This window comes from Vicia villosa, linkage group LG7 (assembly GCF_029867415.1).
Source record: "Vicia villosa cultivar HV-30 ecotype Madison, WI linkage group LG7, Vvil1.0, whole genome shotgun sequence".
In the NCBI taxonomy this organism is placed as follows: domain Eukaryota; kingdom Viridiplantae; phylum Streptophyta; class Magnoliopsida; order Fabales; family Fabaceae; genus Vicia; species Vicia villosa.
In genome coordinates this window covers 66741924-66761643 of record NC_081186.1, presented here as the reverse complement: position 1 = coordinate 66761643, position 19720 = coordinate 66741924, and the positions used below count along the sequence as shown (strand labels likewise).

General features: G+C 33.1%; 1 protein-coding gene and 1 long non-coding RNA gene across 2 annotated transcripts; one reads left to right on the top strand and one right to left on the bottom strand.

Annotated features, from left to right (window-relative positions):
• The first annotated feature begins 7025 nt into the window (after window positions 1–7025).
• LOC131620664 (uncharacterized) lies at window positions 7026–10058 on the top strand. Its single transcript, XR_009289242.1, has 3 exons — window positions 7026–7165; window positions 7818–8665; window positions 8753–10058. It is a non-coding gene; the product is annotated as an uncharacterized LOC131620664 (long non-coding RNA).
• Window positions 10059–18461: 8403 nt separating this feature from the next.
• LOC131619239 (protein MAIN-LIKE 2-like) lies at window positions 18462–19720 on the bottom strand. The gene is made up of 3 exons (XM_058890359.1): window positions 19296–19720; window positions 19059–19149; window positions 18462–18980 (listed from the first exon to the last, which is right to left on the bottom strand). The coding sequence occupies exons 1-3, from the start codon at window positions 19718–19720 to the stop codon at window positions 18462–18464; spliced, it is 1035 nt and encodes a 344-aa protein (XP_058746342.1).

The window sequence follows — 19720 nt, the reverse complement described above, 5'->3', positions numbered from 1 at the left end:
ACCCTAACAAAAACTTATTGCTTGAAAGATCCAAATTTTCAACAATATCACCAACAATCTTATAAGGTAACTTCCCAACAACAAATTATGAGACAAATCCAAAGTTACCAAATTCACAGAAGGAATAAGAGAATCACTAAGTGTGTGTTTGGTTCTGCGGTGAAAAAAACTAATTTTGAAAGAACTGATTTTGTATAATTGATTTTAGTTAAAATTGAGTTTAATATAAAGTGATTTATGTTTGGATATATTCACAACAAAAGTGATTTGTATGAAAAACGTTGTTTGGATATTTTTATCAAAATGACTTTTGGATGTGTAAATGACGAAAAAGGGTATAAAAAAGATGGTGAGAATTAAGGATATTGTTCAATTTAAGGGCAAAAAAGAAAAATTGATGGAAAGGGAGAATTGATTCCTAGAATTGATTTCAAGAAGCTAGAAATTTTAGCTTCATAAAAAATCAATTCTGAACTAGAAAAAGCACGATGGCGGCAGACTATTTGAGAATGCCAAACACTCCATAATTGATTTTACAGACCCAGAATTGATTTTGATGTTTTCTACCGGGCAACCAAACATACACTAAAGTCTCAGATTTATTTCCTATGATTTTCAATTTGGCTTAGAGTTAGGGCTTATGTGTGTAAGATTGAGCAAAATAGAAGGCAATTCTAAAGAGAAGGGGGTGAGACGCGTTGATTGGGGCAGTTCTTTAAAAAAAAACTAAATATACAATTTCGTTAAATTCTTTTCTTTCTTATGATGGATTTTTTAACTCCCCTCGTCTTTTTGTAACGAGTATTGCTATTTGATATGAAATAACTTGAAGAAGAAATGCAAGAATATACACATGTCACTATTTTAAAGATAAATTTTAAATTGATTTAAAATTTAATTTCCTTTTTAATAGAGATCACGAGATTGTGGTGTTAATGAATGTTTATGATTTATTCTTACATTTCTTGTTATCATATTTTTTTATTAATAAGCATTTTATTTTTTGTAATACTTATTTGTGCAGTATAGGAGTCTTATTAAAAAAAAAAACTTAGTTTGCACATATCCTTTCATTCTCTCCTATGAATTACTTTTCTCTCTTTCACAATTTAATGTCTAAAAGTTATTGTTGTTCTAACAGATACACTCAGATAACATTTATAAGCAACAACTATTATGAACAAAAATCAATTATTAATAAATTATTTAATATTGTAATTTCTAATATACTCCTCTATTTCATTTTTTAATATTTCATAAAATTTAATAAAAAAGACATTATAGTAAATTTAATCAATATTTTTGTAAAAAGTCTAAAAAGTAACTATACTTGATTGAATTTCTTAATAATCATACAAATAAATTTTGTTACTTATAATTAAATGATTAAAAAAGTTTTTTTATAAATCTAAAAACCATTGTAAAGCGAGAGAAAATGGGAAGAGGAAATAAAGAATCTTAACTCTCTAATGGATAATTAATTTGTACAGTTACCAGACAAGAATGACAAGTGGTCAAATTCACGCAAACTCTGTCCAAAAGGTTTACACCAATTGCGCCTCCACTATAACTAAAGAATAGTAATATTTACATGGACCAGACATGGAATTAATTTTGTTTATTGTACTCACAAAAATAATTTTATTTAATAATTAAAAATATAATTAAAACTAATTATCCTACAATTAGAAAGTGAATATGATGATATATTTATTTTGAATTAAATTTTGTTTATTTAAACAATACTCATTTTAAAACAAAACACTCATTTTAAAACGGATTAATTATTTATTAAAATTTTAATAAAAAATTTATTGTACTTCTCAAACTTCCAAGCAAAATTCTTGAATAAAATAATTATTGAAAATAAACTAATTGAATGATATTTAGAACTTTTATATTAAATACAATTAACATAGTTAAATTTGTTTATTTCAAAAACTATAAAATTTAAATACTTTTCTGTTTAAATGAAATTAGTAGTAAAGCAATCCTTGAATAATGGACACCAATTTGCTTTCCAATCAGAATATAGTCAATGTTTTTGAATTTAGGATGCCCACTGACATAAAAGGATTCCTAGGAAAATATTACAAATGATGTTTTTTTTAATGCCTGATTTAGAAGAAAACAAAGGTTGATTAGAATAAGTTGACTTGTGTGCATTGTGGAAATCCGATGCCATGCCATTTATACAAGGCAACCAATCTTTTCTTTTTTAAAAGTAAAATAAATTATTCGGTCTATCTCAAACAAACTCATCAATCAATTCACACAAACTTTTATGTGTATCAATAAGTTTTTCTCTTTCATTATGTTTATAGTTTTTTTCAACAATATTTTTATTAAATTTAAAATAAAAAACAAAAAAAATGTATTAAATTCAATGAAGTTTCTTCGAGCATGAGAAACCTGTGGTCGCCCGTTTCCTTTCTGTCCCCCATGATTTGACTTACTTTTGATAGAGATAACTGGAGATATAATCATGTTAACCATGACATTTTCACGGGTGCTTTTTCTTATCAAGCCCAAATAGATCTTATTAATCCTTCTTCTTTTAATCATCTTATTGAGAACATGACCTTTCTCTTTATTTGTGTTAGTTGGCCCCCTCTAAGGTGGTAGTGTTTTCTTGGCAGCTTTTGCAAGATAGATTCCCATATAGAAATATTTTGTTTAAAAGGAGGGTGATTATTGACCCAGATGGAGTTTCTTGTCTTATGTGTAAGAGGTTTAATTGAATCATGAACCATACCTAGAGTTTCACCACAATAAGGGGGCGAGTCCTACCATTGTGACTCTTTTGGATAAGTCTTAACTAATTGGGATCTTGGTACCAACGCTTGAAACGTAGGTCTCGCGGATTGTTAAGGTTAATATAAGTGGACCACATCAAAATCGTCCGCACTGTGAGGCGTTAGCCCTATCATGAAGACAACTTTGAACATATCTACTCTGAGTGTAGCCCTCGTACTCCTAAGAGATGTGACATCTCACAGGCTAGTACAATGGGTCTGTGTCTTAGCCTACAATTTTCCTCCAAGTTTAGGTTTTAGCTTCACACACAAAAGAACAATTCCCAACCAGTTGATATATATAATAAATATGAATAATAATAAAAGGAAAGAAATAACAAAAGGAAACATGTAAACAAAACACACAAACCCTAAAACTAGAGGGTAGGGTGAACTCTCTTTAGGGAAGGTCTCTAGCTGTCTGTCGTGACCGGAAAATCACAAGTCGCCACCATATTTTCTTCATTCCTAAGGAATAGGAGAAATAATGCTAAAACCCAAAGGAAAAGGATAAGTCGCAACCGAATAAAGGTTCAGGAGTCGGTTAGGTGAGGGAAAGGTGTTAGACACCCCTCGCCTCCCTTGTACTCAAGGGGAACCTTATCTAGTTTTAGGGTTAATGGTCTTTTTAAAGGAATGTTTGGCTAACTAGTTATTTCTTGCCTAGATATTTACAATGAAAAGGGTATTTACATAAGGTTAAAGTTGGGAAAAAGAAAATAATGAACTCATCTTGGTTTTGCAATCGTGTGCCTATGTATCTCTCATTAAATAATGAGAGAAGCCAGAGTCATTATAATTCGTAAATTTGTTGGTTGGTGGATTTTAGTTTAAAAATATATTTCATTGGTTTTGAATTAGTCGCACGAGGTCAGAGGTTAATTGGTTGCACAGGGCAAAAAAATCACTTGATGGGTGACAATAAATTTTAGATTTAAAAATTGTTTTTTGTCTTTTTGTTTTTTAGTTAATTAATTTATGTAAGGAAGATTTATTTTTTTGTTATGTTTTTTTTACTATACTAAATTAATTATATAAATTGAACTAATTAATTAAAAAAATAAATAAATAAAATTAAAGTAAAAAAAATAATTAAATAAAATTGAATTAATTAATTAAAAAAATAACTAACAAAAGTAAATAACTAAAATTAAACTACATATAATGAGTTTCTTTTTATTTTAATTTTATTTAGGAATTTCTTTTAATTAATTAGTTCAATTTATGTAAATAATTTAATTTAGTACATAAAAAAATGTACATAAATCAATTAACTTAAAAATACAAAGATTTTACTATGCTATCAATGATATGATATTAACTATGATCATATCCGCAATTTAAAATTTTGACTCTTTAAATTTGTAAAGTGTTAATTAAAATATATGCTTAAATGCAGTTTTGACCTCCTAGTTTTTCGATTGTTTGATTTTGCTCTTTAATTTTCAATTATTTGATTTTGGTCCTTCAAGTTTTTCAATTGCTTGATTTTGACCTTCTAAGTTTCAATTACTTAATTTTGGCGCTTGAAATTTGCTGATTGTTTGATTTTGTCTCTTCAAGTTTGTCCTCTTTTGCATTTGATAGTTCCTTCTTTAGTAAGATGTAGACTAAACTTCCATTTTTTGTTACTTTTTTCTTTTTTTTTTTTATATATTTTTTTCTTCTAATTTTCTTCTTTATCAATTCTATTTTTTTTTAATAGTTAATTATTTCATTCAACATATACTTAATGACAAATTATTTTGACAACAAAAAGATAAACCACTAACTAGTTAAAATAGTTAATTAAAATAACATATTCTTTAATCAATAACATGTGTGAATCTTTTAACAAAGTTATTTTAGAATATAGGGACAAGCCTACAATATCTCTTATAGAAAGATTGAAATTTATTTGTCAAAAATATGATTGTTAGACTTCTAAACTTTATCCTTAAATACGAGGTAGTTATTGGTCAAAGAATTTGTTATTTATTTTTAAGGAAATTTCTTACCTTACCTCCCTCTTTTCCTGGCCACCTCTGGTGAAAAACCCAAAATACCCTCACTTCGGAAATGCATTTCCGAAACGCTTTTTTTTTCAAAATTTGTCTTATTTCGGAAATGCACTTGCGAAAACACGAAAAAAATGTGTTTTCGGAGATGCATTTCCGAAAACACCCCTTTTTTGAGTTTTCGGAGATGCATTTCCGAATTTTTTTGGGAGGGGGTGTCTTCGGAGATGCATATCCGAAATATTCCAAGACCAAATTGGTCTTGAAATGTTTCGGATATACACTTCCGAAAGAATTCAATAATTATTAAAAAATTAAAATCAAGGTGAATCAATACAATTAATAGATATAAAATCAAGGTGAATCAATAAAATGAAGATGAATCAATAAAATCAAGGTGAATCAAAATTTCCTAAACAATTTTAAAGTTTAAAATTATTTTTAACTTATATAAATCAAAAACATTTTAATTCCATAAGTAAATTTATAAGTAAATTTTGAATTATATAGAATTAAATATAAAATTTATTCATTGAATAAAATTAAGACAAAATCTTTTTTTAATTTTTTTAAACTAAATAAAAAATTATAACTCATTTTTAATTATGAATCAGAATAGAAATATATAAATATATAATAATAATTATTAATTTTGTAAGTGAAATATATAAATATATAATATATAAATATATAATAATTAAGATATAAATATATAAATATATAATAATTATTATAAATTAAAACACTCATTTTTTTAATTTTTATAATTATTATATAAATATATAAATATATTTATAATTAATACATAATAATTATTATATAAATATATAAATATATAAATATATAATAATTTTTATAAATATATAAATTAAAACACTCATTTTTTTAATTTTTTTTAAATACATAATAATTATTATAAATATATAAATATATAAATAAAAAATTATAACTCATTTTGTGAGTGAAATTATTTTAGTTTTTTTAATTAAAATTATTTTAAATTTTAAATATGAATCAGAATAGAAATATATAATAATTATTCATAACTCATAAATTATATCAAAATATATAATTATTATTATTCATTACTCATAAATTATATCAAATTTTTTTAGATTTATTATTCATAACTCATAAATTTTTTTAGATTTATTACTCATATTTATTATTCATAATACATAATTTTTAGATTTTTTTTTCGGAGATGCATCTCCGAATTAATCAAAATTTCAATTTTTGGGATTTTTTCGGAAATGCACTTCCGAAGTCTGGAAAAATTTAGAAAAATAAATATTTCGGAAATGCATTTCCGAAGCAGGGGTAAAGTGGGGTTTTCGCTGGGGGTGACCCCCATAGAGAAGTGGGTAAAGAAATTTTCTATTTTAATTACCTAGCGGTCTATCTTTTTTATTGTAAAAAATTTACCATTAGACATATGTTGAATGAAATTTTTAAAATTTTTAAGATATTACATTCAAAGCTTAACTATTAAAAAGAGAAGAAAAATAGAATTGTGGAAAAGAAAATTTAAAAAAAAAGAGAGAAAAAGTATATAAAAAAATTTTAGTTTACATGTTATTTGAGGACTATCAAATATAAAAGGGGATAAAATTAAACAATTAAAAAATTTGAGATCAAAATCAAACAATTAAAATTTGAGGAACACAAATTTAACAATTGAGAAATTTTAAGGATCAAAATTACATTTTAAACCTAAAATATAATATAAAAATTGAACATCAAAGCTTAAAAAAATGGAAAGGTTAAAATGAATTCAAACAAAAGAAAATGCAAAAGCATAATAAATACTTAATAATTTCAAAGTCTTTAAAACAACAACTCACATCATAAAACACATAGGCTTTTATTTGAAACTATTCCATTCAATTTTCTTATCTTCTTCTTTATCCTATATACATTGTGGCATACTCTTTGCATCCACCTAATACCAAAATGAGAAGTTAACAAAAAAAAGTACTTAGTTAGAAATATATGGTAGAGAATGAAGTTGAAAATCAATAAAATGTTAGTAAGAAAAAAGTAAAAGAGAGAAAGGATAGTTTTACGGATGTGTAATGTATTTATATGCATCGGCGAAGCTTGGGCCCAGTTAGGGTGGACCATTGTCCAGTCCAATTTTTTTTTTTTGAGCTGGAGTAAAAAAAAAGTAAATTTTAAATTAATAAAACAAATAAGGAAAAAAGTGAGAAAGTAAAACGTTTAGAAGAAAAAAAAGAGACAGAGAGATGACAACGCGACCCACGCCGCCGACACAGTATTTCGGACGGTAGACTGTCCACCGCCACCTCCGTCGACGACCCACAAGCCTCCCATGCTTTCTCCACCAACGTTTTCCCACCCTTCGCCGATTCGGTAACTTTCCTTCTCCATTAATGTTTTGATTTGATAGTTTGCAAGATTCATGAAATTTTGATTTGAGAGAAAGATTTGATTTGAATTTCGAGAATGAAGAACGTTGATGATTTGATCAAAGTTTTGATTTTTTGTGTATGATTTGAATAATTTTGAAATGAAATTGAAAGAAGAGTTTTTTTTGTAGTGGGATTTTGAAAGGATTTGGTTTTATTGTGGTGGAAAATTAGGTTATGATGGTGATGGTGTTGTTGTGGAGATGAAGATGAAGAGTGTTTGAGAAGAAGGATATTATAAGAAGAGGGAGAAACAGATATCATGAGATTACATAAGCTATGTGCTGAAAAAATAGCTTATATCTATAAGCTAGTTTATAGTTTAAGAGATAACTTATATTATACACATATGCTAGTTTAAGAGATTAGTAACTTATATTATTATCCCTTCGTGTGTTGCTAGCTAGGTAGATGATAATTATTTGGCCACACCTTTATTTTTGAAACCATGTAAGGATCATTGAAGAATTTGAAACAAAGTTATCAAATAGAAAAATAGGATAGACACTTAATGTAATCCTCGAAATTTATCAACTTGTGATAATTTTATTGGGTATATTGTTATTAATTGTTTGATTTGTTTTATTCAATGACAGAGATGAGGAGATTTTTGGTTGATAGAGAAAGTATTGAGAATGTGAATGTTGAGCAATCGGAAGCCGAATTACAATCACTACCTAATAATGTGATTGATGAGTTTAATCTATATGAGATAGTGCGTGTTCTAGGTCTTAAGAAACAAATTAATGATTATGCTCCGGATATTCAAGACCAAGTGAGGAGGGCATATATAATGAAGGGTCCAATGCAACCAGATTTGACAAGCTTTCCTCGTACTCCATTTGGAAGTGCTAAAAGAGCATTTAGTAAATCATGGTATAAAAATTATGCATGGTTAGAATACAGTGAGATCAAAGATGTAGCTTATTGTTTTTATTGCTTTCTCTTTAAGAGACCCAGGAGGGCCGAGCACTTTGGTTTTGAAGTCTTCACTAAAAGTGGATATAAAGATTGGAAGCATGCATCTCAAGGCTTAAAAGATCACGTTGGTAGTCATAATAGTTTGCACAACTCATGTGTCAAGCACTACGATGATTATAATAATTAAAGACAAAGTATGGCTAGTAAGTTTGCTAGAGCAACCAAGGAGTCAGAAGAATTATATAAGATTCGTTTGACTTGTTCTATAGACTGTTCAAGATATCTAATTGCACAAGGCATGGCTTTCCTTGGCCATGATGAATCCTCTATTTCTCTAAATAAGGGAAATTTTAGAGAGATGGTAGATTGGGTAAAATCTAAGGATGAACAAGTAAGCAATGCTTTTGACCGTGGTGGAAAAAATTGCACAATGATTTCCAGTGACATTGAAAAGGAGCTTGCAATGTGTTGTGCACATGAAGTTACCAAGGTGATTATGGAAGAGCTTGGCGGTGATGTTGAGGTTAGTAGTTGTATTTGTTTTCAATTTCCATTTTTTATTTTTCATTACTTATTATGCCACAAAGTAAACTTGTTGAATTTGTTTTAGGTTTGTTAACGACAAAGGGCATATTGTGGAACGATTTATTTCTCTACATCATGTCAAAGATACTACATCTAAGGCATTAAAGGATGCTTTTTATGGTATTCTTGATAAATACACGTTATCTATTTCAAGGATACGGGGGCAAGGATATGATATAGCTTCAAATATGAGAGATGAATTTAATGGTTTGCAAAGAAAGATTCTAGATGAAAACCCTTAGAGTGTGTTTGGATGAGGTAATTAGAAATTTTAAAGTAATTTAAAATTTAAAGTAATTCAAATGATTCAATTCAAATCCATTCATTTTTAAATTATTTTGTTTGGATGTAGTATTAAGATAATTCATTGTTAGATTTTTGGTGTCATTTTTTATAAAATTAAATTTTTTTGGACCAAATTAAAAAATGAAAAAGTAGGGACTAATTTGCAATTTTTAAAAATTTGAAGGACCAAATTGTAAATTTTAAAAATTATTAAGGACCAATTTGCAATTTTTTGAAAATTTTTGGGGTCAATTTTATAATTTTGAAAAATATGAGGACCAATTTGTAAAGTTTGAAGAAATAATAATAACAAATACATTCTATGGAACATGAGAGGAATTTCAAATTCTTTGGTTTTTGGTGTCATTTCAAAATGATTAAATTTAACTTAGATGAAATACTCCATAAATTTCCATCATTTTAACAATTCTTCATTTTTGTATCCAAACAATGGATTTTTGTCAAATCATTTTAAATTCCCTCAAAAAATTACTTTCCCTCATTAAAATGCTCCATCCAAACACACTCTTATTCTTTCCATATCCATTGCTATGGTCACCGTTTGTAATTGGTTGTTGTGTCTGTTGCTAGTAGTTGCTCATCTATTCATGATTTCTTTGAGTACATATCCTTGATTGTGAACGTAACGAGTTCATCTTGTAAGAGGAGAGATGCTTTGACGGATGCATAACACCAAGATATTTTAAATCAACTTGAGAGGGGTAAAATATCTAGAGGAAGGTGATTGCACCAATCATCTAGTCTCACTAGACCCGAGGATACTAGACGAGGTTCACATCATATTAGATTTATTCGTTTGGATCAAATGTGGTCATCTGTGTTAAAGATACTTAGTATGGTCGATGGAGATGGATGTGTAGCATCTCAAACAACAGGTTTGATAGAAAAAAATGGAGAGTTTTAAAATTTCTTTTATTTTGAAGTTAATGTTAAAGTTGTTTGGTATCACAAACGAGCTTTCAAATGTATTACAAAGAAAAGATCTTAATATTGTGAATGCCATGGAATTAGTTGATATTGTCAAAGCTCGGATGGCCACAATGAGAAATAGTGGTTGGGATAATTTATTTACTGAGGAATTTTGTGTTGCTAAATGTATTCTAATGTCAAATATGGATGATGAAATACCGGTTCGGGGTCGGTCAAGGGCAGAAGGGAGAACTATCACTAATCTTCATCATTACCGAGCAGAGATTTTTTATGTAGCTATTGACAAAATATGTGTCGAGATGGATCACCGCTTTAGTGAATGAAGTAACATTATCCTTGATTGCTTCTCTTGTCTTGACCCCAAGAACTCTTTCTCCAAGTTTGATATTGATAAGCTTGCCTGTCTTGCTGATATTTATCATGGAGACTTTTCTGATGATGACCGTGGAACAATAAGGGATCAACTTTAAACTTATGTTGTTCAAGTGAAAAGAAATGCTTCATCTTTTTACTTGTGAAGATGTTCAAAGTTTGGCTATGAACATGGTTCAAACTGAGAAACATTTGGTATTTCCATTTATTTACAAATTTATTGAGTTATCTTTGATATTACCGGTGTCGACAGCATCCGTTGAAAGAGCCTTTTCAGCAATAAAGATTATCAAGTCTAAATTGCGCAATAAGATCAACGATGTGTTGTTCAATGACTTAATGGTATGTTACACTAAGCGGGAGATATTCAAGTCACTTGATGATATTGATATTATTCGAACATTCACCGTAAAGAAGTCTCAGAAAGGACATTTGCCTCGTGTTTTTATTTTACATCCTACTATAAGGTTATCTTTAATTTTTTATTCTGTTTGATAACTATTTATATATTATATACAATAAATTTGCGGTATTTAAATATTTGAACAGACTTCATAACTTTTCTGACCTCGCCATTGTTTATATGAGCAAATAGTAAAGGATAAATATAAAAAAATGAAAGTTATTAACACTCAAATATTTATGATGGAATATCGGACAGAAGTTACTAACAACACCGTTTTTTAGTTGTATTTTATTATTTATTAAAAAAAGAAAATAAAGAATATTTTAAGAACAAAAATAAGTTAGTCTAAAAACATATCTCTTTTATAGATAGTTATAGGTATTGATAATTATATATTCTATTTAATATTCAAATTTCAGTATTAATGATTCTTATTTAAATTAAAATAGTAAAAGAATATATGGTAACTTGATAATGTAATTTATTATTTATTTGAAAACTAGATATTTAATATTTCAAATCTTCTCTGTTTTGTGCAGGAAAATTATTCTTCACTCACAATTACTTTATAATATAGAGAATAGAGATAATGAAAATCGAAAACCGACCTAATCCAATCATCATCAAAACTTGGAATGAATTTATTTCAAAACTAAACCAACGGGATGAAAATAAGTAAATAACAATAACATCAAAATATATTATATTACATATCCAATGCCATGACCTCTCGCCACGAACTCTAAATTATTAAGATTTTTTTTCCTATGAACCAGACTGCATAAAACAGATAGATTAAATATTTCATTTCGACATCTATCCAATGCATTCTTGGAACTGCTAGCTGTCCATGTGAAAAGCATGATTATCATTTAAATTTCTAGTTTTTTCTTCTCATAATTATTATGTGAATTTGATATGAGCTAAGAAAAACAAGAGTCATGGACTCATGATAGCAACGGGTCTCAATGCATGCCAAAAAATCTATAGAAGAGCGTTTTACAAGTTTGCTATAACTTTCTAGGTAACATTGACAACACACGATTTGAGATGGAGTTTTTCTTTTGTTACATTTGAGGTGGGGTTTGATCTTAAATATGATTAAGATTTTTTTACTTGACATTTTGTTTGAACACCATTATCTTCCAAGACATGAAAATAATTTTCACTCTCATTTCATGTTCTTCTATACACCTAAATCATTTCATCATGAGTGGTACTCCATCCTCTTGTGTAATTTTGTAAAGTTTGTTTGCAAAATTATTGAACTAAGAATTTTTTTGGCATTCCTTGCTTGGTGGTTATACACATAATGACTTAGTTCCATATGTCTTGTGGCTTTTCTTACTCAGTTCTGTTACAATTTCGGTTCAGTTCTAGAACTGTTCGTACAATATGGTTTGGTTTATTAATCAAACATAACGGTTTGGTTATTTTAACTTCAATATGATTCGGTTCGGCAGTACGGTACGGTTCAGTTTTTTTTTTTTTTCGAACAGCCCTACGTGGAAATTTTGTGAACATATTCTTCCGTGCCTCACTTTCAATAACAAAGCTAAATGGAGAACAATTGAGAATTACCTTATAAATGATTTTGTTGCCTCCGTTCTTATTGCAACCAGTAAACACATAAATAATATTCAACAATGGCTGGGAAAATTTCAAAGGTCAAACTCAACAAGTGACATTGCTTTTAAGCTTAATCAATGTGAAGTGGCAACATTTCTATTTCTATCTTATACAATTACAACTCCTGGTACCTTTCTTCATGTACCCATTGATGTTGTAATAAGAAATGGAATTTCTATGTTATTTGTTGTTGCATCAACTCACACTGGGTTATCATATAAGGTACTTGTCAATATATTGGGCATCACTGTGTTTGGTTGCAACAGATATTCTTGTTGCATTTTTCAATGCCAAATTATACTTCAAATTGTGGGATCCATAGTTGTGTTAATTACAAAAGAATGGAGAAGTATCTCTTGGTGGAATAGAGCACGTGTAGGATTCTTGAACCCCTTGATTTCTTCTTACTTCAAACAATGGGAACCAAGGGACTTGGTTCAACAATTATTTTGAACAACCTTGACAAAGTTGTCCTTGAAAGGGTGAGTAGTGATAGTATGATAGAATATAAATATTTTATAGAGAAAATGAGTGATGCACTAACAAAATAATTTTTTTTTATACTGTCAAGTAAATCATTACCATGTATTTAATTAAACTATTTTTTTATTTAAAAAAAATTAATGATATGGTAGATTGATGACTTTCTATTGAATGACAATGTAAAACTATTTTACACGATCCGTGCACTATTTTTTAACTCTATTTTATATATGAAAATTTCTTTGCCAACCTCCCAACCTTCTAGTTAACCTCTGGTGAAAAACCCAAACTACCCCTGACTTCGGAAATAAACTTCCGAACTGCATGAAAAAGGTGTTTTCGGAAGTTCATCTCCGAAAGCGCCTTTTTTTTTTAAAAAAATTGTCTTATTTCGGAAGTTCATTTCCGAAAACCGCATTTCGGAAGTGAACTTCCGAAACAATGCGCGTTCTGCAGATTAAGCAGAACACTCCCCCTCCCCCATTCATTTACCCTAATCCAACATCAAACAACACCAAAGGCAAAATTTTGTTAAAAGACTTCCAAGGCAACATCAAAGGCTCCAACAAGCTTCCTATACTACATTAAAAAGCAATCCAACCTCTTCAATCGGTAAGCATTATGAGTTTTAGATCTATGCTTAAAATTGATATTAGGGTGTTTACAAATAGGAAAATATGTATTAGGTTAGGTTGGTACTGGTATTTAGGATGTTTAGAATGTGTATACATAGGTTTAAAGTTTGATTTTGGGGTCTGCCATTGTAGGTTGCAGAAAAGCTCTGCGTAGGGGTGTTTCGGAAGTTCATTTCCGAAAACACCTCCATCCCAGTTTCGGAAATGAACTTCCGAACTGTATCAGAAGTGCATTTTTTTGTTTTTTCATTTGTCTCGCATATTAATCGATTTCGATTGTTTACAGGAACATGTCAGGCAACCAGCCAGCACGCATCAGACAGGGCAGGGAGTCCCAGACTGCGTCGGCTAGACGCGAGCGGGCGGCGGCGCAGCTGGCGTCGACACGCGGGCGGGGCCGGGGACGCCGTGTGCACGTTCCACAGGACTTGGTGGAGAGTTCATCTGCTTCAGGCTCTAGGAGTAGGCTGGCTCGGGTATCTTCTTCCCGCCAGCGAGAGGAGGAGGATGAGGATGAGGAGGAGGAGGTCATACCGGATGTTGACCCTCCAGTCGGGGAGGAGGAGGAGCAGGAGGAGCAGGAGATGGATAGCTATCCGAGAGGGCCTTTTGACACTTCCCTGCTGATTCACTACCAGGATCACGTCGCTCGGCGGATATGGGTGGGAGAGGTATTTTTTTTAACTTAGCCGTTTATTTGTCACCGTTTTTTATAATTTTACCGTTTATTTCTCGCTTATTTGTTTTTTTTTGTAACAGGAGAGAGAGCCATTGAAAATGGTGAACCACTCCAGGAAGATTTTCGGTCTGTTTAAACCAGCAGCTCAGTGGTTTAACGACCATGTGCGAGGTTCAGGGCTTAGCGGGCTCTGCATGACCGGGTACACCACCATCAGCACCGGCATGCAGGGGGCATTTGTGGAGCGCTGGCACAAGGAGACGTCTTCTTTCCACTTGCCGGTGGGGGAGTTGACGATCACCTTGCATGACGTCCAGTGTCTTATCCACCTGCCTATTAGGGGGCTGCTGTTGGACCACTCCAGGATCCAGAGGGTCGAGGCCATTGAGTGGATGATGCACTATTTGAGCCTGCCGCACGAGGTTGCTCACTTTGAGTGCGTCACGACTTGTGGGCCTCATGTCCGGTTCACTACACTGAGCATCTATTTTGAGTTCCACTTGGACGCGGCGGCCGAGGCCGAGCAGGAGGATAACGACCTATTCAGGGAGTACCACCGCGGCTGCGCTCTCCGGTGCTGGTACATGCATGTGGTAGGCGCTGCATGCTTTGTGGACAAGAGTGCCAGGTACGTCGACGTGGCCTACCTCCGCTATTTCATGGACCTGGATACCGTTCACCAGTGGAACTGGGGGTCAGCTACTCTGGCATATCTCTACCAGAAGCTGAATGAGGCCTCCAACTGGAGGACGAGGCAGTTGGTCGGATCCTGCACACTGCTTACGGTACGTTTTATTTTAATACATTATCATATTTATTTATTTATATATGTTTCGTATTTAATTTTAATACATTATCTTGTTTCTGTTTCAGAGCTGGATCATCTCCTACTTCTCCCGCATCCACGGCTTTCACATCGATCCTGCTTACGTGGACGCCATGCCCAGGGCCGCCAGATACGCTCTCCAGAGGGGGAACGATGCGGTGGGACCATACCGTCTGTACTTGGACCGCACGATGCACGACGACGTCACCTGGAGGCCGTTCGTCGACTACGCTCAGATTGTCCCCTTTGACGGCATTGCTCTATATTCAGGCTGGTTGGCATGCGGGACCGGCATCATGGTTCGATATCTCCATGAGCGGTGCATGCGTCAGTTCGGATTCGTGCAGCGGATACCCAGGTCACCCTTTGAGGCTGCTCCCGACACTGTGACCCGAGTGCAGCTCACTGCCATATGGGAGCATTGGGAGGATCATGTGGTACCGCTGGAGTACCGTCTCACTCGGGTCACCCAGGACTGGCACAGTGAGGAGGGATACGTCACATGGTTCTACCGGGTGTCACATCCTCTTCTGAGACCCGACATTCCCGGCGCTCCTAGGCCAGCACACGAGGAGATCCTGGAGAACCAGCAGGCCGAGGATGATCACGCCATTGATCTCATGCCGATCTGCCAGCGGATATCGATGCTTGGGCGGGACGCGTTGGGTCGAGGTATCGTGGAGCGGGGCGGTCCAGAGGCAGTCGCCGTGATGGAGATGATCGTCACTGATGCGGACCGTGCGGCGACATACAGGCGGCAGAGGAGGTCTCAGGGGGAGAGGTTTAGGCACACCCAGTAGTGGTCGGGTTTATATATTTTTTGTTATCGGATTGTATCTTTAGCACACTATTTTTATTTTTTTCGGTTTGTATATATTATTTTCATCGGATTAGTATTTTTTTTTGTTTATTTATCATATTAGTATTTTCAGTTTATCTATTGCTTATTTTATTTGGCGTTTGCGTTTAATTAAAATGCGAGACTGTTATGAAAAACATAAAAAAAAAAACACAGTTTCTGCATAATTCGGAAGTTCATTTCCGAAGACACCCCTCATGAGGTGTTTTCGGAAGTTCATCTCCGAAGACACCCCCCATGGGGTGTTTTCGGAGATGCACTTCCGAATTAAGGAAATTTTTTAAAATAAAAAAGCGCTTCGGAAGTTCATTTCCGAAGCAGGGGTATTTTGGGATTTTCGCTTGGGGTGACCCCCATAGGGAGGTGGCCAAAGAAAAAACCTTTATATATATACTCTCATTGAGAGATGACAAATTATCAATAAAATCAAATGAATGTTTTATTTTATCTTTTTTCTATCTTCTGATTTTTTATTGCAGAAATTTATTGTATTTTTCATAATTTATTTAGAATGATTATGAACAAAACCTAATAAGACCGTCTATACATATGTGCACCATCTTTCCTTAATTGAAATACAACTCAAAAGTATATTTCAATTAAGTAACCTCGTTCATCGTCTTTTTTATTAGTAAATAAATTGGAGTTTCACTCAAATAAAAAACCTTAGTCGGGAAAAAAAGTTACTCTTTTTGTTCTCAGTACTTAACACGACATGGTATACGTGATCTTTAGTATCGTTGACAATAATGAAATAGCAAGACATTGCTTTCTGTTTTTGTTTTTGTTGTGCACTGTGTTGGAGTGGACATAAGCATATACAAATGTACAAGATCGAGAACATTTGAAGATCGAGAACATTTGGATATGATGAGAAGATAAAATGTTTTTTTTATAAGCATGATTAGATAAATTGTAATGGTGATAGGATTAGAAATAGAAATATGGGTGGGGTTTGGGGATATGATGAAAAATTTACCGAACACTCTTTAAGATGAAATTACTCCTTCAAATAGACCAAATTGTTGTAAATTATAACAATCACTAATAATATGAGTGTATTTCAAAATGACAAGGAAAATATGTTAGTGGATTTGAATTTTGAATTCGAAAGTTGGCAACACTTCATAAAATATTGCAGAATGAAAACATTCAACTCTTGGTAAATGTTGCAGTAGGTCAAACATTGTAACTTTTGGTAAAAGAGATTATTTCACCAAGGGTCGCTACCTTGTGAAACAATACCAATATGGCCTATAAATAATTCATTCCGAATTCATAAAAACACAACACAAAACACAAATCCTCTAGAATAAATTCAAGACACTCTTCGCTACGTTCGAGTTTTCGTCGGTCTTGCGCAGACTCGAGAAGGCTGAATTATCCTAGGTATTCCTGCATAGAAACTCTAAGACAATTTGAGAGTGCTTGAAATACTATAAGGAAAGTGTTTCGTACACGATTTTAGCCTCGATTCCATTCGGTTTAAATTAATTTTCTAACAATCTTATAGTAATACAAATAATGGCAACCGAGGCTTCCGTATCAAGAATCAAGAACAAAATCGTCATAATAAATTTGGTTTGTTTTTCAAACAGTAAAGAAAAAGATGACTAAAAATCGCACTCATTCGGATACGAACCGAAAAACACTTACACCAAGGGGTGTGCATGAACAGGAATGCTGTTATTGGACCAACAAAACGTTATGGCCAAATTTTTATGGTACTGCAATAGATGAATTGTTTTTTAAATAACCATGTATTAAAAAAATTTACGCAAATAACCACTTTTCGGAAAAAATTACGCAAATAACCAGGTTTCAGAATACGTTAACACTAAGGCGCCATGCATTGTACCAGATGAAGGGAGGCGCCATTTGAGATGGCTCCTACTAAGGGAGGCGCCATTTGAGATGGCTCCTATGTGCAGCTTTTCTGCAACAAGCCATCTCAGATGGCGCCTTGGTGCTTTTTTGTTTTTTTTTGGTTTCCTTAAATAACTGAAAATTGACACTTGAACAAAGACGACAAAGATTTCCATTAAGATAAAATGATTACATAATAGGAATAGAATTACATAAAATTTAATTATCGTTCGGATTTTGAAAACGACTATTGCGAGATCGCCTAGTTCGTTGTTGCACTCTAGGACCTTCATGTCGTGGTTGGGTTGAGGGCTCCGTGAAATCAATGCGTTCAGCGTCCATGTAATCCGTCAGATCAAAATCTTCCGAAGTCCCGCTTGCAAATAATCGTTGACCCATATTGTCAAAATTTTGTCGCATCGGTGGGGGGTGGGATCAATGCGAACTCGATAACATTGCTCATCCGAAAAAGTTGGGTAAGTTGGAATTGGATTTTGTGGAGTTTGGTACATATAAGTTTGTTGGCCAGTATGGTGTGATGGTTGGCTGTAGGTGGGGTCGGTTGGGGAATATTGTTCATGCATGCCCATGTCTGGGCTAGGGTATGATGAAGGGCCCGCACCGTCGCTTCGAAAGTATTGTCTTTGTTCTTGGTATTGTGATTGTGTGTGGGGCATGTCGGTGTATTGGGGTTGGGTGCTTGTGGATCTACGTCGCCGTTGTGTTTGATGGGAGGTTTGGTGTTAGTATTGTTGTTCGGTGGTGAACGGTTGTTGGTATTCTGGTTGGTTTACTTGTTGGGTGGTGTGTGTTGGTTGGTATTGTTGTTGTTGATTTGATGTCGATGCCCAACGTGTGCGTGGGTCGACCAAATACCTCGGCTCAACCACAAACATCTCAGGGTTAGTAACCATTCTGTACCATGACATATATTGACGTGTGTGTTGCATAGGATGCACATCGGGGAAAATAGGAAACAACAACACATGTCGGGCACGTCTCCTCCACATCCTACAGCATTCCGGTGCAAAATTTTGCCAGTTAACAATATCCCACTGACCGTCGACCCTTTTTTGATGCCAAGGATCCAAACAAGTTGGGTCAGACGGAATATCTTGAAGCATGCCGAATTGCATTTTAACTCGGTCGCTTTGGTGCATCTCCACAATGTTGAACCGTATGATTGCGGTTTTTGCAGTCCAAATTTCCATATCCTCTTGGTTGGGTTGATGCTCCAAACCCAAATATGGTCTCCAAATAAACTGCATATAAAATTAAATTAATGATAAAGATTAAAGATAAATAAAGTAAAATAAGAAAATTGTATAGGTAATACATACATCGCCTTCCCCAAGGTGATCCAAAAGATTTCGATACGTGGCTAGATGTCGTCGAGGATTCTTCGTGTAATTCATGCCCGTTACGCAAAACCTAAAACAAAGAGTTTTATTAAGTTATTTACAAATATTTATCATCAGTTAATATGAAATAGATAGCGATGTGGACTTAATTTGTTGCGTAGGGGAAGCTGAATATCATGTCGTTTATGGGGTTAAGAGAGTCTAATCTCCACCAACCCCATACTTGCAGCAAGAGGGTGCATCCAAAGAAAGTACAAGCGTTTTTTTGCACACTTACACAATGAAGCGTATAGAAAGGCTAAAACAGCGGAACCCCAACTATACTCTCTTGTTTGGTTAAAATCTCGAAGCAATGGTAAATACAACATATTGACACTATTGCCCGTACTTTCGGGAAATAAGAAGCAACCAAACATCATCATAATGTAATTTCTAGCTTTTATTATTTTTTCTTCCTCGGTTGAATTGTCATTCAATTGAAGACTTTCATAATGATCCTTAAGTTGAGTAAGAAAAATACCTTGTCCCCTCGCATCACCTTGACCTAACATATCTTTGCCCAACAATTCCTCACATTGACTATTGGGTAGTTGAACAGGACCATTCACTTCGTTACCGTCAATGGGAAGACCCAACAGCAT